The sequence below is a fragment of the Aythya marila genome (genome assembly GCF_965140915.1).
Source record: "Aythya marila genome assembly, chromosome: Z".
In the NCBI taxonomy this organism is placed as follows: domain Eukaryota; kingdom Metazoa; phylum Chordata; class Aves; order Anseriformes; family Anatidae; genus Aythya; species Aythya marila.
In genome coordinates, this window is record NC_139080.1 from 61,696,087 (window position 1) to 61,721,267 (window position 25,181).

At 44.3% G+C, this 25,181-nt stretch overlaps 1 protein-coding gene across 1 annotated transcript in view; it reads left to right on the forward strand.

The window, feature by feature from the left end:
• Window positions 1-17,434: 17,434 nt before the first annotated feature.
• Window positions 17,435-25,181, forward strand: part of WDR36 (WD repeat domain 36) — a gene marked incomplete at its 5' end in the record, with an annotated part of 33,535 nt that continues 25,788 nt past the window's right edge. The window contains 8 exons of the mRNA XM_082783916.1: window positions 17,435-17,456; window positions 17,741-18,090; window positions 18,197-18,309; window positions 18,780-19,056; window positions 19,754-19,781; window positions 22,581-22,681; window positions 23,035-23,152; window positions 24,070-24,202. Coding sequence (XP_082640042.1) covers window positions 17,435-17,456; window positions 17,741-18,090; window positions 18,197-18,309; window positions 18,780-19,056; window positions 19,754-19,781; window positions 22,581-22,681; window positions 23,035-23,152; window positions 24,070-24,202 — 1,142 coding nt within the window. The remainder of the gene's footprint in view (window positions 17,457-17,740; window positions 18,091-18,196; window positions 18,310-18,779; window positions 19,057-19,753; window positions 19,782-22,580; window positions 22,682-23,034; window positions 23,153-24,069; window positions 24,203-25,181) is intronic.

The window sequence follows — 25,181 nt, forward strand, 5'->3', positions numbered from 1 at the left end:
GTCCAAGTAACTTTAGAAACCATTTGGTTTCCATTCCTAACAAACAGTGGAGTTAAAATAGTACACTTTCTTTTGCAATGCCTGCATGACAAGCTTTGGAAGGTCTGCAATCAGTTATTTCACAATCTGGACTCATTAGGGGCTAGTATAGTTCCTGTTCCTAACAAATGATAGCTTGGGAATGGTATGCTTTCTTTTGTAATGCCTGCCCAATATGATTTTTAAAATTTAACTGTGCTTCCAAATAACTGGTTTTCTTGTGTTAGCAAGTGGGATCTAACACAATTTCTTCTGCTGATTAGTTGCCTACGGTGGAAGATATTTTGTGATTTATGTGTATGGAGTAACCAAACATTTTTCCTTTTCTTCACAACTACAAAGTAATAATGACATAAGAAGCTTATCATGAGTTATCAGTGAAAATGTAATTAAGTTCTCTTTACTGCAAGAGAGTGATTACCCTTTAAATCTGATCCTTACAAGTAATAAAATACAAACATCCTCCAGAAATTGTTAACCCCTCATGTAAGATGTAGAATTTAAACATTAGGTCTAGGAAAGTCAAACTTGTACACCCCCTCTCTCCCCCCCTCCCCCCCCCCCCCCCAGAAAAATAAATAAAATAAAATAATAAAATAAATAAAATAAAATAAAATAAAATAAAATAAAATAAAATAAAATAAAATAAAATAAAATAAAATAAAATAAAATAAAATAAAATAAAATAATAAAATGTGGAAAGCAATGTCTAGGTTGCTTGTTTTTTATTATTTTTTTTAATTAGTATTATTTATTTTCAGTATTTGGAGTGAAATACTTGGATGTCCATCTGAACACAGGAATGTTTGAATGCTCAGGATGTACACTTTGCCTCTTGTATAATTGTGTTCAGGCCAATGGTTGCTCAGGCACTCACTTGTTCTTTCAAAGTTGAAATCTTAAGGAAGATCAAGAAATGATTCTTTCTGTTAGCTACATTCAATTTGAAAATCTAAGCAGGTAAAAGTGCTCTTTATTTTTTTAACCTATCCAAATTATCTCAAACATTTCTGTGGTCAGTTAAAAATCAAAATACAATGTTATTCTTCTATATATATGCGTGTGTATGTGTGTGTTCTGATAATTAGTATTTCACTGTAAATATGACCTGCATGACCTTAATTTTGCCAGATTTTATCTAACTGAACAAGTCATTTCCTGAAAACACAGTAAATACTCTTTCTGTCAGAAACATACAATCTGTAGCAGTCCTTTCTGTGAACCAATGGAGGTTTGTAACCACTGGAAATAGACTGAGATCTCTGTTAACAGAGAGTAATTTTACCCTCTAATTTCCTGTTTTATTAGTGATTTTCTCACTCCATTTATTTTAGAAACTCAAAAAGAGAAGCCTGGAAAGGATGGTTTTATGTGATTAGACTGTCAACTCAGGCAGCTCTTTTCATATGCTTGTCTCTGAAAGAACAACTTGATAGCCTGGTATTAAGTACCACCTCAAGGCAGACAATGAAGTCAAACTCCCCGTTTTTAATCCCAGATTCCCCTGGATGTTTAACACTGTCTTGGAGGTGCTCTTGGAGGCACAGTGTTGGGGCAGCTGGGGCTGGAGCCTGCCACAAGCCCAAACCTGGACTCAAAGTTCTCCAAGTTCTTGGAATGGCCTGATTTACTAGGCTTACTTGAAATGCAGTTGGACAGATCTTGGTAATCAAATATGTGCTCATGCTGGAGGAGTACAGAGCAGGAAGAAATAGAAGACGGTGCCTGATCATGCTGTTCAGGTGGTGGGCAGATCTGTGTAGTTCACCCTTCTTAGACAAAAGAGTTCGGACATTTAATTAACAGGTGGCATAAGTGGGTAGCTCAAACGTTTTCAGTCTCTCTGCTACAGTGAAGTACCTAATTTTTAGGTCAAAACCAGTGAGAAAAACGTAAACTAGTATGTCACAAACTCAAAAGGGGTTACCTTCCTCATGGTGTTCAGAGTTTGCAGTACAGCGCGTTTGACAATACACTGAATTATTTATTCAGTTTGTTTCCTAGAAACAGACCAAGCAGATACTTCATACTTCTTCATGAACTTCAAGAAAGCCCACATAAGACAGCTGTGAAAATGAGATTTCCAGACAATCAGTATACATGGTACCATACTGATGAACTGGCAAAACTTCAACAAGACTAACATTCACACTTAGAACAAAAGAAATGGTTTGGGGTCCACCAAACCTTCTTTAAGTGCTATTTGGAGGATGATAACAAAACCTAATTACATATCACATCTGAAGGGGCAAAGAAAAATGTGGTTTTGATGTTTCCATATTTAAACAAATATTTCCTAGAAAAATTTTACTGGCAAACCAAATATGATGCTGGGATGTTGAGAAAGACCAATGACAAAATCTTTTCAGAGGAGTGTGCAGTTTGTCATGGAGTGTAACTTTTTTCCTCATCTCAGGAAGAGAAAGAAGTACTTTCCAGTGTAAGTGATAGAAGATAGCTGCTCTGAATCCAGAGAACTCAGGCTTTTGTTCAAAACACAGACAAAAAAGCAGGAAATGGTTCTTGAACATTGCCTTGTTGGAGTTTTAGAAACATTAAATGTGGCTTGGGAGCCTAAGAACCATGCAGACATAGAAAGAATAATTTAAATAAAAGCAGTGCTGGCAGAAAAGGACACAAGAGAAAGTGAACAATCTTGAGGAGAATCTTGACGGAGTAATCTAAAGCAGGAACACCAAACCAGGTCATCAAAGTTTATGAGTTAAATAGTTGGCCCTCTTGATTTCCTTTTGACTTCAGTAAAAAGATGATTAGAGGGTTAGAGTACCTCTCCTACAAAGACAAGCTGAGGGAGTTGGGGTTATTCAGCTTGGAGTAGAAAAGGTCCAGGAGAGACCATATAGTTGCCTTCCAATACCTACAGGGGGGCTACAGGAAATCTGGGGAGATACTATCAAGGAGTGTGGTGATAGGACAAGGGAAAATGTTTTTGAAGTAATAGAGGGGAGATTTAGGTTAGGTATACAGAAAAAAAAAAAAAAATCTTCACTAGTAGTATGGTAAGACACTGGAACAGATTGCCCTGAGAAGCTGTGGATGACCCCTCCCTGGAAGTGTACAAGACCGGACAGGCTGGGGCTCTGAGCAACCTGGTCTAGTGAAAGGTGTCCCTGCCCATGGTATGGGGGTTGGAAATAGATGGTCTTGAAGGTCAATAAAGGTGACATTATAGTGTGTGTATGACAAAGACCACTGGAGCAGGAAGAACAAGCAGATAAATACCTCTGCAGACAGGAAGGAGCAACTTCATGTTCATAGGTCCTGGTCCTCATGGGAGACTTCAACCACACCAGTATCTGTTGGAGGTACACACAAAAGGGTATAATCAATCTAAGAGGCTCCTGAATTGCATTATGATAACTTCCTTCTCCAACTGATAGAGGAACCAACAAGAAGAGGCATTCTGCTGGACCTTCTACTAACCACCACCATGTGGTTTATTGAGAATGTGAAGGCCAAAGGCAGCCCAGGCTGCAGTGACAGTGAGGTTGGGGAGTTCAGGATCCTGAAGGCAGGGATGAAAAGCACACTCAGAACCCTAGACATCAGGAAAATATATTTTGGCTTCTTCAAAGATCTCCTTGGAAGATTACTGTAGAATAAGGCTCTGGTGATAGGAGGGGCCCAAGGAAGCTGGTTAATATTCAAGACTCACCTCTTCCAAGCTCAGAAGAGGTCCATCCCAACAAAGAGGAAGTCAGGCAAAAAATGCCAGGAGTTCTGTGTGAACGAATGAGGAGCACCAGGCCAAACTCAAACAGAAAAATGAAGTATAGAGAGAGTAGACGCAGGGACAGGTAACCTGGGAAGAATACAGAGACATTTGGATATGAGAGTATAATAGCTAGACCCCAGCTGGAATGGAATCTGACCAAGGACATCAAAGGCAACAAGAAGGGCTTCTGTATGTATATATGTACTGGGTGTGGCTGGGATGTTAACTTTCCCTGCAGCAGCCCATACAGTGCTGTGCTCTGCACTTGTAGCTAGAACAGCAGTGGTATCACACCAGTGTTGTGGTCTACTGCTGAGCAGTGCTGGCACAGCATCAGGTCTCCCTCCAAACCCTCCAAGAGCCAGCAAGCTGGGGGTAAGTAAAAGGTGGGGAGGGGACTTCACCAGGACAGCTGACCTAAATCTACCGAAGGGATATTCCATGCCATATGGTGTCACACTCAGCAATAAAAGGTGGAAAAAGAGAAGGAGAAGGGAGGGATGGGCTCTCGTTATGAAAACATCTGTCCTCCCGAACAACAGCTATGCATATTGAGGCCCTGCTTCAGCAACATGGTCAAGTACTGCTCGTTGGTGGGAAGTAGAGTAATTTCTTTCCTCTCTCTCTGTGCTTCCACAAGGCCTTTGCTTGGTTGTTTTGTTTGTTTGTATGTTTTGTTCCCCCCCCTTTCCTTTTTCCTTTAGTAATTTTTTTAAATTTTCTCTTAATAATAATCTTCCCTTAATAAATATTTTTCCTTTAATTAAATTGTCCTTATTTCAATGCACGATTTTTTTTTTTTTTTTTTTACCTTTTCTTCTTCCCTTGCTCTTCTGAAAAGGGGGAGTGAGAGAGGTTGTGGTGAAGCTCAACTGCCTAGCAAAGTAAAAGCACCACAACACAGGTGGCAAAAGGAAGACTCAGGAAAATTGAGGCCTACTGCTGAAGAAGATGCAGGACATGGGAATGGCTGAGGTACTGAATGCTTTCTTTGCCTCAGTCTTTACTAGCTAGACCAGCTTTCAGGAATCCCAGGCCCCAGAGAACTTGGGGAAAGACTGGGACGAGGAAGATGAACCCTTAGACAAGGGATCAGGTCAGGAAATACTCAAGCCATCTGGGCATACATAAATCAATGGGTCCTGATGGAATGCAGACCAGAACATCATGAAGTTCAACAAGGGGAAGTGGAAAGTCCTGCACCTCAGGAGGAACAACACCAGGCACTAGGACATGCTTGGGCCACCCAGATGGAAACAGCTTTGCAGAAAAGCCACTGAGGACCCCGGCAAACATGATGATGAACATCAGCCAGCAACATGCCCTTGCCACTAAGAAAGTTAATAGTGTTCTTTAGTGACATTAGGCAAAGAACTCCTGGCAGATCGAGGGAGGTGATCCTTCCCCTCTACTCAGGAATGGTGAAACTACACTTGGAGTACCGTGTCTAGTTCTGACCCTCCCAGTACAAGAGGGCCATTCTGTCTAAGGAAGGACCATGAAGAAGATGAAGGGACTGCAGCACCACTACTGTGAGGAAAGGCTGTGAGAGCTGGGACTGTTCAGGCTGGAGAAGAGGACACTCAAAGGGGTTCTCATCAATATGCATTCATAAGCCAGGTATATAAATATCTGAAGGGAGAGTGCAAAGAGGATGGGGCCAGGCTCTTTTCAGTGGTGTCTAGTGCCAGAGGTAATGGACACAAAATCAAAGACAGGAGGTTCCCTCTGAACATCTCAAAGCACTTCCTTATTATGAGGGTGATAGAGCACTGAAATAGGTTGCCAAGAGAAGTTGTGAGTTACCCTCCTTGGAGGTAACCAAATACACACTGGGCATGGTTCTGGGCAACCTGCTCTAGGTGACCCTCCTTAAACAGGAAGGCGGGGATCAGATGTCCTCTAGAGGTTCCTGCCAACCCTGACCATTCTGTGATTCTGTACAGGACATTGAGCAAGATGAGAAGATTTTTGAAGTTTCAGTTTGGTAGAAATACCCTAACAGGACATGAAATATAAATCACATAGTTATGTTTCCAAATAATTTCAGACCTGCAAACAAGAAAAGTCAACTTTAGAAAGTCAACTTTATAGTTCAACTGAAAAAAAGAAGGATAGAGTTGGAATGAGGTATGATATTATAATAAAAATATAGTTATTTCTGCCACACAGATGGTTTTGGGAGAGAAAAAATATAAAAGGAAAAAAAAAATGAGAGAGAGAGAGAAAAAAATGGAGACTTGCTTACATATCTTTCTCTGAGGTCTAAAAGAAAAAATAGAAGTTCTGAGACATACGGAAAATTTGAGGGTTCAGGCTCCTGTTCTGACATCTATCACAAGTTAAGAGCAGAGTAGAGCTATGGGATTTTCAAGCTTTCTGTGGAAGATGAGAAAGTACAAAAAACACTGGGGATAACAATGGAAGGTAGAGGACAGAGCTTTTGGGAAAGTATGACCACAAGAAATATACAAACACTTATTTTCTTTTCTAAAACTTTTTCCAAAGCCTCCAGGAAAGTGAGGTTGTACTTCCATTCCTTAGAATGGAATAGGAAAAGGAATAATTTATTTGTTTTTTTCTCCTAAGCAACCCTTAGAGTTCAAGTAACTTGAATATTATAATAAGTGACAAATACTGCATTTCAATATGTAAAATATCTGCTTTAAATTTTTTTTTTTGAAATTAACATCTAAATGGTTTCATCTAAATAGGAGTTATATATCATTTATCTCCAGAAAAAAAAAAAAAATAACCTGTAAACTGAGAAACTTTAAAAATGTTTTTATCTGAAAAGATAAAATTTCCTGTTTTTTTTTTTTTTTTTCTTTGACTCTTGAAGTTTTAAATATGAGTACATTGCACTGGGAAAAACAAACAAACAAACAACAACAACCCAAAAAAAAAAAAAACACAGTACATTTAAACAGTAAATTTAAAGTCTCTGCTGTGTATCTTTCCCATTAAAATACAAAATGTTGTACTTCTATGTATTAATGTTACATTTACACTACTGCACTCCATACATCATGATGTTAACCTTTATATTAATCCTTCCAAATCTATTTTTTAGGAATGTTTCTGCTTGCTTATTGTATTTTAGTACCTTTTTGTATCAAGACTTGGTGTGTATACAGAATATATGAAGATCAGACTGAATTTCAGTTTCTAGCCTCTCTTTTTTCCTTCCTTCCCCCCTCCCCCCCACAGGGAAGGAGTATTCTGAACTGAAGAGCTAAAGATCTGTTATCAATCAGAGCTATCCTTGTGGATGACTATCTGTATGGTGCAGTAAGCATGTAAAGTAACTGCTTGATTGTGGGGTCTCAGGTAGAAAGGTCCCCTCCAGTCCTACAGACCACAGCTTTGCTGCTTCTCCATCTATTTCCAAGCACAAATACAGCCTGGGTGATGAGTGAGTTGACAGCAGCCCTGAGAAGGACTTGGGGGTACTGGTGGATGAAAAACTGAACATGAGCCAACAATGTGTACTTGCAGCTCAGAAAGACATCTGTATCCTGGGATGCATCAAAAGAAACATGACCATAATGTCGAACGTCCACATCTTAAGTATGTGGAGCTCTTGGAACAGGTCCAAAGGAAGGCCACTAAGATGATCAGGCTGGAGCACTTCTCCTATACAGCAAGGTTGAGGGAACTGGTCTTGTTTAGCTTGGAGAAGAAAGGACTTCAAGGGAGACCTCATTGCAGCCTTCCAGTACTTGAAGAGAACATATAAACAGGAGGGGGAACACCTGTTTACATGTGTTGATAGTGATAGAACAAGGGGAAATGATTTTAAACTAAGACAGAGGAGATTTAGGTTAGAAATTAGGAGAAAGTTTTTCACTCAGAGGGTGGTGAGGCACTGGAACAGGTTGCCCAGGGATGTTGTGGATGCCCCAACCCTGGAAGCATTCAAGGCCAGGCTGGATGCGGCTCTGGGCAGCCTGTCTTAATGGTTGGCAACCCTGTCCAGAGCAGGAGGGGGGGTTGAAACTAGATGATCTTTAAAGTCCTTTTCAACCCAGGCCATTCTGTGTTGATGGAATTGATTCTACCTCTTAACTATGATCTTGTGAGACCCTACCTGGAGCACTGCATTCAGCTATGGGGTCCCCAACATAAGGACGTGGATCTATTAGAGCAGGTACAGAGGAGGGCCATGATCCCTGGGGGATGATGATCAGAGGGCTGGAGCACCTCTCCTGCAAAGACAGGCTGGGGGAGTTGAGGTTGTTCAATCCAGAGAAGAGAAGGCTCTGTGGAGACCTTACAGTGGCCTGCCAGTGTTTAACAGAGGGTCTACAGGAAACCTGTTGAGGAACTCTTTGTCTGGGAGTGTAGTGACAGGAAAATTGGAAATGATTTTTAAGTAAAAGACACAAGGTTTACATCAGATACCTAGAAGGAGCTCTTTACTCTGAGGGTGGTGAGGCACTGGAATGGGTTGCCCAGAGGAGCTGTGGATGCCCCATCCTTGGCAGCGTACAAGGCTGGGCAAAATGGGATTTTAGGCAACCTGGTCTAGTAATATGTGTCCCCACCCATGGCAGGTAGGCTGGAACCAGATTGTCTTGAAGGTCTCTTCAACCCAAACCATGCTATGATTCTATGATTTACACAACTAGAAAATCCATGCTGGAGTTGGAAAGCAGTCTCGATCAATTTCTTGCAACATACCACAAAGGGAATCCAGTCTCACCAGACCAGAAGAATAATGGGCTCAGTTCCTTTCATCACATGTAAGGCTGGCTATGTGCATATGTCCACGTAGAGTGCTTTATACTCTTCTCCAAAGAGCCCTTGAAAGTGTTTGGGATATAGGCTGCCAACTCACAAATAGCTTTAGCTTTGAGATGGCTGGGTAAGTAGGATCTATCTGCTAATGTTTTTCATCAAGATGCATTAGTAGATATAGATTTGGACAAGTACACAGGCTGTAAGAACTATTTCCCCCACTGGGCTTTGTATGCCACAAGCCAGGTCCCACCCACTGACAGGGCTGACTTTCAGCTCCTTCTCAGTCCCTGTGTCCTATAAACTGGCATGGGGCAGCCAAATTTTGACAAACACTTGGCTTTTAATCTCCTGCAGGTCTGGGTAGGACACCAGGCTGTGGCGCTGGGCAGAGAACATACATGTAGCTGCCTTACCCAGGGCACAGGCCAGCGGCCCACCTTGCCACTGCCAGCCAGGCCTCCCCAAACCACCTCCTGCCAGGTGCAGCCATGGCTGCGCCTTCCCCAGGCTGTCTAGAGACCACGAGGCAGTACAAGGTGCACATCCAAGGCCATGAGGTGCATGGAGTCTGTGATGTTAATTGGGATGCTACAAGGAAGGCTTCTGGGCAGGGAGCGAGTGACCCTGGAGCAGGCAAGAGCTGAGCAGCAGCACTGAGGGCTGCATTTCTGGGTGGAAGCACTTTAAATGAGAAGTACAGTGAGAGGTAGACATGTTCCTCATCCTAGGTAGTGGGAATTTCCATTCCCTGAGGCTGTCCTGCATCTATCTATTAACTCTGCCTAGTGATCTCTGCTGACGAAATACAATTCGTTGTTACTTACAGAACAGATATCTGGCACATTGCTCTTTTCAGAGTGATGAAGGAGAGAAAATTCAACTAAATGACATGTTTCTACAATAATATGTAAAGCATATTGTAGCTGGGTAGAAAACTATTCAGATGGTAATGAAGAAGGTTAATTCTGATCAGTTCTGCAGTCCTAGAAGTACCACAGCTAAATCACACTTCATTTTGAATGTTCCAGTACTGGAGAGACCAGCTCCAAATTTTTAACAAATCAACACAAAGGCACCGCTTGTCAACACCCTGCTTCAGTCAGGCATGGCAAGAAACTGTTTTGTAGCAATCTGTTTCTAGGATTAAAATTAGGGTGTTCCCTAATGTGAATGTGATATAGTGGTATTATTATTGCTTAACTTTGAGCTTATCTCCTCATTTAGTAACCTGTGGCCTAAATAATCTACATTCTTTGCTCATTCCTCTGAGAAAAAGTCTTACAAATTCATCTCTCTCTTTGCAGTTTCCTTAAATTACGCTAACAATGTCAAATACAAAGCAAGTTTTTTTCCTGGCCCTGTTATATTTAACAGAAATACGTTCCTGTTAAACAGCATGCAACTGAAATGTTCAGAATTCTTTTAGAAAAGAGTCGCAGCATGAAGCTGAAGTAAACAACAAAGTGCATGGAAAAACAAATAAAGGAGAAGAAACATACTACTGCCATTTTGCTGTTGTTTCTGCCGCTGTTTTAAGATGATCAGCTGGGATAAAAAACAAAAAGTTGTTTAGTAATCAGTGTTTCCAGTTGGATGAATTTTGACCTGCTCCAAAACCTGTGGATCAAGCATCTGCTCAATGGCAAGTATGTCCTTTCAGTTTCACTTCTTTCAACAGCAGTGAGGCAGACTTTCTCAAGAATTCACAATTATCAATTCAACGTGCTACATAAGGGCCTCAGGGTTTCCTCCTTGACAAATCACATCAATAATCCAACTGTGTTTCTACTGAAATAATTCTTGAATGAGAAAAACCGCAGATATGTTAGTTGCAAATATGTTAGTGAAATATTTCAGACTCTTGGAACCGATGTGTCCTGACTAGTCATTGCTAGTTGGAAATTTTTTAGCTAACCTAGACCAATGTGGCTATATATCCAGAGTTTGAAGTAAAAAATGATTGAAAGTGAAAGGTCTGTTGAGTTTTCCAACTCTGCTTTGGTGATTTTAAAAATGTTTCACATACAGTCAGGCATATCCAGTGGTAATGACAGACAGCAGATACATTTTCTAATGCAAGGCAGGTTCATCCTATTCCTGCTGTGGCTGGGATTTATTTTGTTACCAGTCTGAAGTGGTCTCTTCTATTTGTTGAGATTTTGTGTGCACGCTAGACTTGACTGGAGCATTTTTGGGTATGTATTTTCTATTTCTCCTTTAATACTACATCTTGAAGAGCAGGGAAAGTAAGTTACCACATAAATATAATAAATTTGAAGAAGAAAAATAGCTGAGTTAAACCGGAGTAATACTGAAGGAAAAGGGTAATAAAATAACAACACTGTTGTAATGACCAATCATTAATTCATGAACATATTATCATAAAACATGTCAATAAGGTATGGACAAGCAAGACTAAAGTATTTCAACAACTTTAATTTAAATGAGCTGAGAAACTCCTTAATTATTACATTGTTATAATTCTGATATTTGAGCATTTGTGAACCTGATTATATGCAACTGATGTCTTAAGACATTTGTTTAGAATTTCATATGGGATCTCAGAAGATGAGGGCTGGGAGAAAGCAGAGGAGGAGTTAGCATGTGGTTAAGAAGGAAAGGTGTAACTTGAAAATAAACATTTAAATGTGGACTTGGAAATGCTTGGGACAAGTTAGGAGTAGAAGGGTAAAAGAAGTTGACACTGAAAATATAGAGACAGAAGATTGCTGGACAAGACAGAAGGGAGAAAGATATTTAACCCACAGACTGTGATCCTTCAGGAGATCTAATATTAATCACAAGTGCACTGAATCTTTGCTGTCCTCTTCTGGCAGCAAAACAGTGTGACAACACTTGGGAATGTGTATTTTCCTCCTTCTACCTTCTACCTGACTCTTTCTACTGGACTGTCCTACAAAGAGATGACAGGTCCCCATTTCTATGATTAGTCAGCCAAGACAGAAGTAATCTCAGATAAAATCTGGATCCTGCTAAAGCAAGATAACTTGCTTTGAGTCAGTTTGACTTGTGGTGCTGAAGCTTCTCCTCCTGAAAGGTTTTCACTTTCCTTAAGAGACAGGTAATTTTAGAAACCTTTTACCCTGAGAATAATGTTAAGAGCACTGTATGGAGTTCTTAAAAGTGAGGATGTGCCAGCTATCATGTGACGGGACCTGAAAGTTGAAGCCTGGACTTTTCCATATGCTGCATGGAAGCCAACAGCATTAGGAGACTTGGGAGAAGGATACTCTATATTTGTCTCAGACCTAAGTCACACTGCAGTGCAGATACTCTAGTCAGCAGCTATCAAAATCCATATCAACACAGACTATTAGATCAAAAGGTTTAGATTTATTATTATTATTGTTGTTGTTGTTATGATTATTACTGTTGTTATTTAGTAATGCAGACATGCTGTGTTTTGCTGACAAGTCTTTCGATCTCTGGGGAGAGCTGAGGTATACCAACTGACACCAAGTACTGCGATGCTATCTCAGAGCTGTTTTCTTCATTGCCAGCCACCAGCCAGCCTTGGGTATTTGTGAGTGGGATATGCATGCATCTCCAGAGCAGCATGTGGAGGGCTTCACCAGCATTCAGAAGCTACTTGTGCTCAAGAAGGTAAGCTTCTACACAGGCATAGGGACAAACAGACAGGTTTGTGTGCCTAAGAACAGGAAGACCAGGATCCAGGTGTCAGGTGGGAATGTGGAAACAAATGTGGCCAACATTTTGAATTTCCATTGTGGAAATGGTAATACTTTAAAAAAAAAAAAAAAAAAAAAAAAAAAGTATTAATAATTTCATCAGAAAAGAAATCCTAAAGTAAACTGTATCAACAAAAACAAATCTTAGAAGTGAGGCCATTGTGTGTTTACCCCCATGCTGCACACACGACAATCGTATAATGGTTTGAGTTGCAATGGACCTTTAAAGACTATCTAGTCCAACACCCCTTCCATCACTAGATCAGGTTGCCCAATGCCCTGTCCAGCCTGACTTTTGAACACTTGAGAGGTACCTCTAATATTGCCTTCAGCTTTGCTGAGTATGGGACTCTCAGAGAGGGCATTTTTGGTGAGCTGGCTGCATGTTGTCATCAGTAGTCAGACAGCATGGAGTATCACAGCAGAGTGCAGTGCCCTCTGTGATGGCAAAGTCACCAGCCTAGGACTCTTCCACCATATCCAGACCCGTGAAAACAGAAACCAGTGTTTGCCCAGCCAGATGGATCTCATACAGCTCCTGCCAAGGGTGGGCAGGATACAGACAGGCTGCATGCACCTGCATGGCCCGGGGCAGCCTACCATGGGCTCCTGGGCTGTGGCACATGCTCTGCATGTTCTCAAGCACCAAGCACCAACCCATTTCCTTCCCATCTCCCGGACGTCACTTGGGTAATCACCATTTCCCTCCATGTCTCCTCACCAAGTACATAATTTCATAATTTAAGAAATTCCCAAATTCTACACCCCCAAAGTATAATTATGTTAAGATCCTGGATATGACTGGCATTTCTGCAGCAGAGAGGTGTTTTAGGCAGGAACATATTGCTCATGTGTACAAAAAATGTGTAAGGTTTGCCTTTCAGCTACATGTACTAAGATGTAACAATCAAAAACTGGCTCAGGAAATACGAATCAGACTGATGAATTATAATGCCAGTAATATTAATAATATTGATCAGAAATGCCTACTGAAGCCAGTGACTTCTCGTTGGCTTCAAAATTCCTCTCCCAGTGGGGGGCTGGCAGCAGTCCTGCCTGCACAGATATCATCTTGACCTGCAGCAAAGTAGCAACAGATATTTCTCAATCCCATTTTACTGCTGCTCAAGCATGGTTGCAAATGTGGTATCTTCAAGACGGAACAGGACTGCCAGGCAACAAGCATTAGGGAAGAAAGTGCTACAAGAAAAAAAAAAAAAAAAAAAAAAAAAACACAACAACAACAACAACAACTCTTTTATTATTTCTCTTAATGGAAGCCGCTTGCAAATCCCTCAGATTTGGCCAACTGCCCAGGTCAAAAGCTGTCGTCAGAAGTGAGACCTCAGAATTATTACGTCTGGAGCAAGTAAAAGTTAAAAGTTTTGGAGTGCTTGAGTTATAAATATGCACAGATTGTTGTGACTTTTTTTCCCCGGCTTTTCTGACACTTATCACAGTATCTCAATGCAGACCTCTTCAGAAATTAATATGATAATAATAAAAAATATATATATCATTCGCTACTTCTCCTCCCATCTGCCTGATCCAAGACCTGGGCAGGGAGGCAGAAGCTGGCTGGGCTGCAGGGTGAGGAGATGAAGAAAAAGAGAGGGAGGTCACTCAAGATGATTGCTGAGTGGAAACTAGAGGCCAGATGAATTGCTGACATGCTATTTACTTGCAGAACTTTTCAAATACAAAAAGAAATGATTAAAGAAAAATAAGTGGATTCCGTGTTTCTTAATAGTCTTTCATTTGAACTTACTTAGAAGCATGTTTTCAATGCCAAACACTCTTTTACAGGCATATCCATTTCTGGTTCCTTTAAAAAATACATTTCTCATTTGCTGATCTGATTATGTTGCCAGAGGCTGCTGCAGCTTTGCTCTGCTCTTAACTGCAGAGACACACATGCCGGAGATAAAACCATGTGCATATTAGTAGTGATGGAAGACAATTTGAGCCCAGTATTGCTTGTATTAAAACCGAAACAAGCTGTAAGCTTGAACTATTCCCAAGACTACTGCACCATGTTTAGAAAGGGCAAATAAGCACCTTTATTAACAGGTTTATTGTGTTTATCTGATTATAAAAGAGAAATAAACAGTGGAAAGTAACAAATAAGATTTTCTTGGTCCTGAATTGCATCCTTAGATGAGCATTACACTGACTTCATGGCAGGAGCAGGCTCTTTGTCAGTTACGCTGCTGGCTTTCATGAGTATCACAGAAAAAGTATGCCTAAAAGTGAATTCCTTTACGTTAGGTTGCACATTCATTTGTGATGCTGTAAAATGAGAAATACAAAGCTATTTAGAGAAATTGAATGTTATCAGTTTATTAACTGATAACTTATTAAAGTTTATTAAAGCTGATTAACAGAGTCAGACAAGAAGTCCTAGAGCAAGGTGAAGGCACACGAGTTTGCAAGTTAATAAAAAGCCCAATAGCTTCTGGAATAGGTGAACAAGACATCCTTTAGGGAAATGGGGTCGTGTTGGTTTGCTTGGCAGCTCTGGGAGAGCGTGAAACACAGGTATCCCAACAGATGTGCACAGTGCCAGCTGGCGGAAGACTAGGCACGGCTGGTTTCATGAAAAGGCAAAACTCTTGGTGTGTGCTGCCTGCATTTGGGTCTCGGCAGCACGGTTCCCAAATGGTGGCCCCTCTCTCAGGTGCCCCCTGAGCGCTGCCGAGCCTCAGCGCACCTGCTTTGCACCCCGGTGCGCACAACAGATTTTAGGATGGCGACTTGCAGACGTGGACTTTCACGGGGATTAGGTTTATCCCCGCACCTCTACGAGCGGTGGCACACAGCCACGCTTTGATCCGGCCATCTCGGGTCCCCCACGGCCAGGCCAGAGCCCTGCACCCCCTGCCCGCTCCCAGACCGGGCAGGGAGGGAGGCAGCAGCCGTCGGGGCTGCGGGGAAAGGGGCGGGAAGAAGACGAGAGGGAGGGCACTCCAGCGTGCAGGCACGACACGGGGATTAGTTGTTTTTGGCCCATCCCCGGCTCCGAGGGCCAAAAAAAATGCCCTCCCTCCCACGGCGGTGGCAGTCCTCTTGGGTTTCCCTGATGAGTCACTCCAGAGAGGCATTCCCCGAGAAAAAAAAAAAAAAAAAAGAAAAGGCTTTACCCGAAACTGAGATAAGGCTGCCTCTAAACCCTCCGCCGCGGTGCCCTCGGCTGGCACCGCTCCCGCCGCGGTGCTGCCGGTGGGCATCCCGGGGCACTTTCCCTGACGGAAAGGATGACCAGGAGCAATCCCACCCCCCAAAAGCAGAAAACACCTGCACGGGCTGCCCGCCCCTCTCCCCGACCGGGGTCCCGAGCCCGCCGGGTGCCCCCGGGGGCGCGCATCCCGCAGCGTGCGAGGGAGAAAGGTCTCCCCGGGGGAGGCGGCTGGGAAGGGAGAAAGGGGGAAAAGGGCTAGGACAGAGGAGGAACAGGGCCAGGCAAGACGGGAAAAAGCTCTAGGCGAGACGGGGAAACGAGCGCTCGCCAGCATCGCGAAGCGATGCGCTGAAACGTGCCGCCGGGAGCACATCGCGGCGGGCGTGAGCGCCTGCCCCGGGCGGTCCCCCCGCGTCGTGTGTCGCTTGAGCGACAATATCGCGACAGCCAGCCCTGGAGGTGGGCTCCTCGCTGCTGCTGGCGGCGTTGTCCCCACTCGTTTCGGGCGGGACCGGCTGCTGTGGAGTGTTTTTTTGTTTTGTTTTGTTTTGTGTTTTTTTTTTTTTTTTTTTTTTTTTCCGCTTTGGTTTGTTTGGGTTAGGATTTAGATGCTGCGGTCGGTTGTTATTTATTATCCCGTGTTTCTTTTCGGATCGGTGACACAGCTTCGAGTCTGAATATTTATTATTTAGGGTTCTGGAAAGAGGTGCATGAGACGTCCCAATGAGCCCCGGTTATGGAATTGGAAACCATCATTTCCGTAGGCGTACAGGTACATATATGAAGCCAGCAACGATCTGAAGCCCAGCAGGAGAAAAACAACGTGTAAAGACACCATGGATAATCACAAGGGTAACCAACCAGTTTTTCTAGTGCTCCCGAGGCACCGGCATCCCTCTCTTCAGATCTGTCCTCCGTGCCCTGTCGGGTCACGTAGCGGTGCAGGAGAATTAACCTCTGGCTTTTTCTTACGCAGTCTTTTGTGGCTTCATCATCTTTCTTCAGATCGCCGACTTATCGTGGGAGTCCGCCTACAATTTCAGCCTCTGTAACCACGACGAGATACGAGAGGATCTCCTAAACGTTTTGGATGTGTACATGACCTTAAACGAGGTTGGTGGTTTCTCTGGTGGCATCGGAGGGAAACTCGGGACGGCACTGCCTCCACGATTTTATCCTTGACCGCCGGCAGCTACTTTCTGAAAATCTCGATTAGCAAGCCGGGAGTTGGCTAGTTTAGTAAGCCGGTGCATGTGAACAGGACGGGGAAATTATCTCCTACTCTCCTCCTCCTCCGGCGACCTCCCTAAAAGTGTGCGCTGAAGCTGGGACTGGCAGGGACGGAGAGCAGGAGCCCGGGCGGCTGCTGCCAAAGCGCTACCTGACCCTTCCCGGCGCCTTGCAGACCCCTAGGACTGAAAAGCCGCTTGTGCATTGCCGCGCCGACGGCGAAGACGGTTTCACGGTCGCAAAGGTGATCAGCGGTTTAGAAAAGCCTCGCGGATGGTTTGCGCGCACAGACAGCGCTTAGCAAGGAGACCAGGCTGCGGCTCTGAGGGAGGAGAGCGGGATCCCGGCACCGAGCCCGGCACCGAGCCCGGCACCGAGCCCGGCGGCACCGCCTGCCCCCACCGCCCCGCTCCGCTCCCACGGCGGCCCCGGGGTGCGAGCTCCCGCCGTCGAGGGGCGGCGGCGTTAAGGGGCACCCCCCGTTTTGTTGTCTCCCTCCAGGGGCTACAGCTCGATTTTCACACCTGCGAGGACGCGCCCGAGAGGCCGGAGCAGTCCGAGGTTCGCCAGGGTGAACGCAGCCCCCCCGACGGCTAGGTGGCATTCCCTTTCCGTGGAAAAAAAAAAAAAAAAAAAAAAAAGGCGAAAGCACACCAAAAAAAAAGGGGGGGGGGGGTAAGGGGGGGGGGAGAGGGAATGGGGGAGAGAGAGGATGGGGGAAAGAGCATGAAGGGGGGTGAGAAAGGGAGGGGAAGAAAGGGAGGGAAAGAAAGGGAAGGGAAAAAAGGGAAGGGAAGAATGGGAAGGGATGAAAAGGAAGGTGAGAAAGGGATGGGAAAATGGGGAAGGGGAAAGAGGGGGAGGAAAAAGGGAGAAGGAAGGGGGGAGAAGAAAGGAGGGAGAATGAAGGGGGGAAGAAAAGGGTGGGAGGGAAAGAGGAGGAAGGAAAGGGGAGGGAGAAAATGGGGGGGAAGAAAGCGAGGGGAAGAAAGAAGGGAGAACGAAGAGGGGAGAAGGAATGGGGGAGAAGGAAGGGGAGAGAATAAGAGGGCGAGAAAAGGGGAAGAAGCAAGGGCGGAGAAGGGGAAAACGGGGGGCCGAAAGAGGGAGGAGAGGGCGGGGACGGGGAGCAGGGGGGGGACACGAGGGCGCTGGAGGCCGGGGCTGCGCGGGGAGGCGCCGGCGGGGCAGGGCGAGCGGCTGGACGGCTCGACGGCTGCTCGCTGCCGCCCCGCCGGGGCTCGGTGCCCGGTGCCCGGTGCCCGGTGCGGGGTGCCCGGTGCGGGGTGCGGCCGCTGAGCGCCCTGTGCCCGCAGGAGCGGCTCCGGGCGCAGCGGGCGGGCCGCCTGCTGCAGTGCGTCCTCGACGGGGCGCGGGGCTGCGGCGGCCGGGGGCTGTGGCCCAGCACGCTGCGGGTGGTGCAGCGCAACTGCCGCGGGTACCGCCCGCCTCAGGTGGGTGCTGGGGGCCCGGGATGGGCTGAGCCGAGCCGGGCTGAGCCGAGCCGGGCTGTGCTGAGCCGAGCCGGGCTGTGCTGTGCTGTGCTGTGCTGTGCTGCAGGGGTGGCGGCGAGGAACGGCGGCGCCCCGCGAGGCCGTGGCCGGAGGAGGGCTGTGCGACGAGGGCAAGGTGCGGGAGCTGCTGGCCGTGTGGAGGAGCTACATGAACCTGGCGTAGGCAGCGCCAGCTTAAAAAAAAAAAAAAAAAAAAAAAAAAAAAAAAAAAGTTTAATTTTTTTTAACTTTTTTTTTTTTTTTCCAAAGTATGTGTATTTTTATTTTTATTTTAATGTACATGTGTCCTTTGTACGTTTTCTTATTTTAATTTTTTCGTTTTCCTCCCCCTCCCGACCTACTATTTATTGCTATGCACCCCCCGCACCGACCCCCCCCTCCCCTCCCCTCCCTTCCCCTCTTTCGTCTTTTTTAATTTATTAACGGAAGACACACGCACACACACACAGACGCACACCGCCCCGCCCTCCTCACGACGCCTTTCTTTTTTGTTTTATCAGAATTAAACGCCTTTTTTCCCACCACCCGCCCCGCGGCCCCGGTCTGTGTCTCTGAGCCGGGAGGGGGGAGAAGCTGGGGGGGGGGGGGGGAGAGGGGGTGGGTTTAGGGGCGGAACTCATCTCCCGCAGCCGCGGTGTGCCGGGGAGCGCTTTGCGCGTGGCACGGCCCGGCGCCCCGCGTGCCCGGCCGGAAGCCTGGGGACGCTTCCTGGCGGCCAGCGGCGGGCGCGTGCGGCAGATGGCGGCGGGCGGCGGGGGCGGCGGGGGCGGCGGCGGGGGGCTCTTCGCCGGGTTCCGCGCCCTCGGCCGCTACTCGGGCCACGTCCCGCACGTCCTGCGCTACCACGGCCGGCACCGCGAGTTCTACGTGGCCACGGCCGTGGGGCGCAGCGTGCACACCTACAACGTGAGTGCGGCGCCGGGGGGGCGGCGGCGGGACCGGGGGGGAGACCGGGCCGGGCAGGGCCGGGCCGCCCGCTGAGGCGTCGCCCCGCCGGGCTCCGCACCTGCAGGAGCCTTCCCGTGGCCCTGCTGCCCACCTCTGCCCTTTGTGTCCCTATAAAACCTGTTTTTTTTGTCACTATAAAGCCTTTTCTTGCCACTTTAAAAGCATTTTCATTATATCGGGGCTATAACAGAACTGGATCATAAGTTTACGTTGATCAGCAGGTCACAGACTGCATGCAGCGGGTGGATTGGCTTATTGCTGGCTTCTTAGTGGTAGCTTTTGTCCGTCATGAGCTGAGGCAAATTAATAACATCAGGTGCTTGTGGTGGAAATGATGTAAAACCAGAGGTGAGGTGAACACAAGCCTCCCCAGGCCTTGCTGGTTATCTAAACATGTGCATAGCTTCACGTGCATTAAGGTAAAAGCTTCCCGGCGTGGTGTCTCTCAGGATGTATTGTCCCCTCCCTTCTGATCTGCTGCCTGTGGGTCCCCGTGTAGATGGTGTTTTAAGATAAAGTAAATATGGTTTTCTTTCATGTAAGACGTGCAAATTCCTAGTTGCAGCTAGGCTGGCTCCTTGACTGTTGAATTTCTGTTTACTGCAGATTCAGTTTGACATCGCTAAAAATGCCGTTTTAATGTCCTTTTTTGCAGGTGAAGAAGCTCGGGATCGTTGCTGTCAGTAAGTATGCATGGATCGTTCATTCTTCTTTCCTGAACTGTAGCTGCGCCCGGGTCTCAGATCAAAAGGGGAAACTGGGTGCTGAAGGTGTCCCTGGAAGAGTGGATCTCAATTTAGAAACAGGGTTGCTGTTATGACTGTGATTTAGTTCTCTAACCTGGTGAGCCTCCTGTTTTTGTCACCGTGTTCATCCAGAAGCAGCCATAGGCATTAAAGGAACAAGCAGGGGTCAAAGTTCACTTTTTGATCACTTTTTGTTGTCTTTATGGCTACTAGAAGGTAGCCATAAAGGCTAGCTAAAGGCCTTGGCCACCATAAAGGAGGTAGCCAAGTCCTTCCTTACAGAAGATAGATGTATAATTGCAGGATCAGAGCTGCTGTAGATGATACTAAAAGTCCCCATGGCATTAAAAGATTGTCTGGACTGCTGGGGACAAAAGGTGTTAATCAATGGCTTGACATCCAGTTTGGTGCTAGTAATGTGACAAAGCACCTGCGGTGTCAGTGGCATGTCCCCGTGTTGTTCAGTGCCTTCATCAGCATCCTGAGGTTCAGTCCGTGGAGCTGTTGCAAAATACCTGGACTGGGCCCACAGAAACCCTGCAGTGTTCATGAAGGGCAAGCAGAGGATTCTGCACCTGGGACAGCACAACAAGCTGGGAACTGACTGCCTGCATGGCACCCTGCTGGGAACTCACTGCCTGCATGGCACCCTGCTGGAAAGTAGCTCAGGTGGTGCTGCTGCCAGGCTGAACGTGGGCCAGCGATGGAGTCACCATGAGTAAAAACAACCCCCGTTCTGAGCTGTGCTAGGAAGACAGCCAGCAGCACAGGGAAGGCTGCTCTTGCCCTGTACTTCGCTCTGGTGAGACCACACCTGGACTGCAACACCCAGCTTGTGTGTTTTCGTCCTACAGCTCTCCCTTTTCCTTCAGGAGGGATGCTGAGGAACATGACCCAAGAAGGGGCATTGAAGTAAATAAATCTGCTTTGTCTGGTGAGGGATAAAATACAAGGTGACCAAGAACTACCCTATTACCTGAAAGGTAGTTACAAAAGCATCAGTTGGATTTGTGGTGGGTAGTAGTAGATGGCATAACAAGGGGCAATAGGCACAGATTGCTTCAAAAGGTCAGACTGGAGGTTGGGAAAGATGTCTGTGACTAAAAGAAAACTGTGGTACAGCATCAATATCGAGAGATTCCCCTCCACAGAAGTTCTCAACACTCAGCTGGTCGTAGTTGCAGTTAACCTGAGTGGTGATAGTCCAGCTTTGGGAAGAGCTGAGCAGGAGGGTGAACTAGATGACTTCCAAAGATCCCATCCAGCCAACAGTTAGATGATTCAGTGACGCAAATGCTGTAGACCACAAAGTTCTCACACAGATTTCATAAAACCAAATATTTTTCAGTAATAGTTGACCCCATAATTTGGAGAACCGCCCATCACAAAGCTGCGACTAGATTTAGAAGCAGTGAACACTTGCAGCTATAAGCAAATAAGTGTAACTTCTGTTTTTCAATTGCATAGCCTGTGAAATCTTTTTCGGTGGGCTGTGCCTTCTAATAGACATAGTCATTTAAGCTTTTTCTGAGACTGTGATATTAAAATACAAATCCAGATATATTAAAATGCAGAATCGTGATTGAGAAAATAAATGATGTGCATCTCTGTGTGCTGGTGTTGGCCTATTGATGTTTTGTGGTTGGTGCTCTGAACTTTTTCAAGAGGGTTTGTCTAAAACAGTCTTGGTCTAAGCAGCCTGGCTCACAGCCTACGTGGAGTACCAGATTTCTGTAACCCGATGACGTGCCTAAGTCACTTCGCAGGTATTGTGGGAAGTTGTCTAGTGTTCAAACAAATGAAACCTCTTATAGAATGCAACCTTGTTTATTTTCTTAATACTTCCAGTTAAAGTTCCATAGCAGTACAGCTAAGTTCAAGATTCTTTGGCTGATAATAATTCATAGTACAAAGCAACATTGGCAGAAGGGATGCTACATGATCACGTAATTCACCTGCATCACAGGCAAACTCCTCTGGTGACTGATTTTTTCATCTGGAGTTTCTCTTTAGATTTGGGAAGTGCTGCAATTTGTGATCCATGTTTCTCTGTTTCAACAAACTTAAGAATATTTTTCTGTAGAGTATTTTTTTCAGGTTTCTAGCAAGTAGAACCACAACAGCTTCCTCTCAGAGGCCTTTGGAGCTTAAGCTTTTTTTTTTTTTCATTTGAGCTTGTAACATAGTTGATCACAATCCTCAATACTCTTTCAGAACCAGTCAGTAGGTGGGAAGTGAGATACGTTCTTAAAGCAGTAAATTGTCTGTCTCTTCAACTGTGATTAGAATAACCAGATGCAGGAGTGGGTCACTGGCTTCTGTAAACCAGCAAGTTTGCAGAAGACTTAAACTAACAGGCATTGCTATCTCTGAGCTTTTGGTTTATTATCTGTTTACAGTCCAGTAGGCTGTGGGCTCTGACAATCTGTAGAAGTGTTATTTTGTAAACTTTGAAGAAGCTAACATGTGCCTTTACTTGCAGTGATAATTCAGTAATTAATGAATTGCTGTCTTTTCAAAGAACCACGTTGTGATTTATCAATGTAGCACTTATCTTGTTACCAACCGTGATATGCACCGTGGTACTTGCATTCATCTGAAATTATTGTGTTCTTACAGAAATGCGTACAAGAGAACGGTTTTATTGGTATGTCACCATGCTAAACAGACATGTTGTCAGACTTTATCTTTTGTTATGGATATGAAACCTGTTTAACTTTTCTGTTTGATTAACAGGCAATGCTTTGCTTCAAGACATCACTTGTTTGGCAGCGGACCGAATGTTGATATTTGCTTCATACGGTGACGTTTTCCATGCTGTTGCCAGGAACAAAGAGGTTTTTATCAGTTTACTTATTAATTAGTACTACAAAACAGTTGTGTAGCGTTTGTCTTCTAGATAGTTGGTTCTCTACAGACTTGTACTTCCGTAACTGTTAATTACCTTCAATTCTAGAAAAGCTGTTTTACTATAGAAGGGGGAGCATAAAACAGGAGGGTATAAGAACAGCTTTGGTGATGTCTGACCCATTTTTTATGCATTAATTGTAATAGTTAAATAAGTACTTAAAAATCAATTTGTTGTTAATTCGTGTATAGACGATTAAACTAAATACTTTAAAGTATTACGTTAACGTGCTATGCTACCCAAACGGTTTGTATTGAAAACTTTTCTACTTTGAAATTACAGGTAGTTCATACCTATAAAGGTCACAAGGCAAGAATACACCTTCTGCAGCCTTTTGGTGATCATGTCATCTCTGTGGATGTTGCTAATGTTCTTATTGTTTGGGACATACAGTCAGAAGGTGAGAGACAGTTTTTGTTATTGCTACTGTTCTGTGGAATAGGACTGTTAAACACTCAGTCATTTGTAAGAAGTATTTTAAGCACATGTTAGGAAGTTTTTTATTCTTTGAAAAAAAAAAAATCCTTATATAATGGTTTTACCGAAACAGTAACTTGAGGTCATCGTCTAGCAATAATTTGTCATGAACTGATTCTGCACCACGTGTAGATACTCTGTAATGTTTTGTGTAGGTGTAAAGAAATCTTGCAGATAAATCACATATTAATGTTCCATTCTTTGGGGTAAAGACTGTGATACAGCAGCTCTGTCAGCATCTCCTAAATCCTATAAGTCCTTGATGTTTATCAGTCTGTGTAAGAGTAAGTTTTAATTAATAATCTTGTGATTGTGTCAGCAGCATCTTGTGCCAGTGAACAGTGCCTTATGGAATCCTGTTTCAGTGGCCTTGGGTGTTTTTTTTTTCTTTAGAAAGTATTCTCAGACTGATGTTGGCCAATGTCATTCCCTGCTTACTAGCTCTCCAAGTGTCTGTAGACAGGCTTTAGCGATTTGAAGTTGCTATAACAAACTAAAGGTATGCTAATCAAATGAGGTGTTTTGCTCAGGCAGGAGCCTGAGTCCTTCAGAAAGATACAAATCACTACAGCTCTGCCAGCATTGTTGTGCTAGGTAGGTTCACAGGGGAGAAAAAACATACCTTCAAGCAAACAGATGTTATAAAATAAACAAGGTTAGCCTGTCCTGTTACAGATTAGCTAATCCTTTAATGGAAGAAACACCAATTGTAGGATTAGTGCAGAATAAATGTTCTTGTGCCTTTTACATTTGCCAAAGGATAACAAGCCTGCCAATTTTCAGGGGTAGCCATGCTAACATTGTTTTTTTGTTTTGTTTTGTTTTGTTTTTTTTCTGCAGAGGAGTATCTTCAAGTGGTTTTTGATAAAGCTACTTTTGCAGTTTCTGCAATTTTGCATCCCAGCACCTATTTGAATAAAATTCTCCTTGGGAGTGAGCAAGGGGGCTTGCAGCTGTGGAATATAAGATCCAAGTAAGATTCTTATTATCTTAGGTATACTTCATGCTCCAAGTAGTTTCGTATACGTCAACTAATATTTTTAACTATGGCAGCATTTGAACATGGAATATTTTACTGAGTACTTTGGCATAAGTTATTGCTTGGTCTGCCTCCAGCAATAAAGAATGTTGCTGTTCCCTGCATGCTGATGTTGTTCAAATTACATGTTGTTTACTGTCTCTGCAGAATGTCAGGGATTGTTCGAGAATTCTTTTTATCAAGTTACTTTTTTTTAGTTTCTTGGAATCACATAGCTTTCCCATGAAAATAATTAAAATGATAGTAAAAGCATGTTCAGGCCTCCTGCATCAGCTCTTCCAAGTGTAATTTTTCTGGTTGGTGCTGGTCCAAGGAACTGCTGGCAGGTGGTGTGGAGGTAATTAGTGTTTGATACTTAGACTTAAGAAAGAGGTGTGTAGACATGTAGTTGTCTCTGAGTGTATCCCAGTAGAGCACTGTCCATAATGACAGTATTTCATGCTTACCATGATTAACTGCTTTCTAACTCATTAAAGGTAGAGGGAGGTTCACTGTTGCCATGTATTAATGTGCATACTGCAAATAAGTGTTAGATTGCATAGTTCAGTGTTTTATTCTCGTAAGTACCATATACTTACAGTGAAAGTACAGCTAACTTTTTGCTTCACGTTCAAATGTTTTGGAAACGCAGTATATGCTATATAAATCATGAAGTAGAAATAACCTAAAAAATACAGAAAAGCAAATGTCTGCACTCATACTACTTTTGCGTCTTTAATCCACATCACAGCTTCTAGGATGCAATATATCCTAGATGTTAAACCTCTTTTAGATCTCTTAGTTTCTTCCTTAACTGTATGAGAATTTATAGACATGTTACTGCTCTTTTGACAACATGGCTAAGATAAGTAATTTCTATTTTCTGTTGTTTGTTCCCTAAAACAAAAAAAAATATTTTGTGGATAGGCGTTGG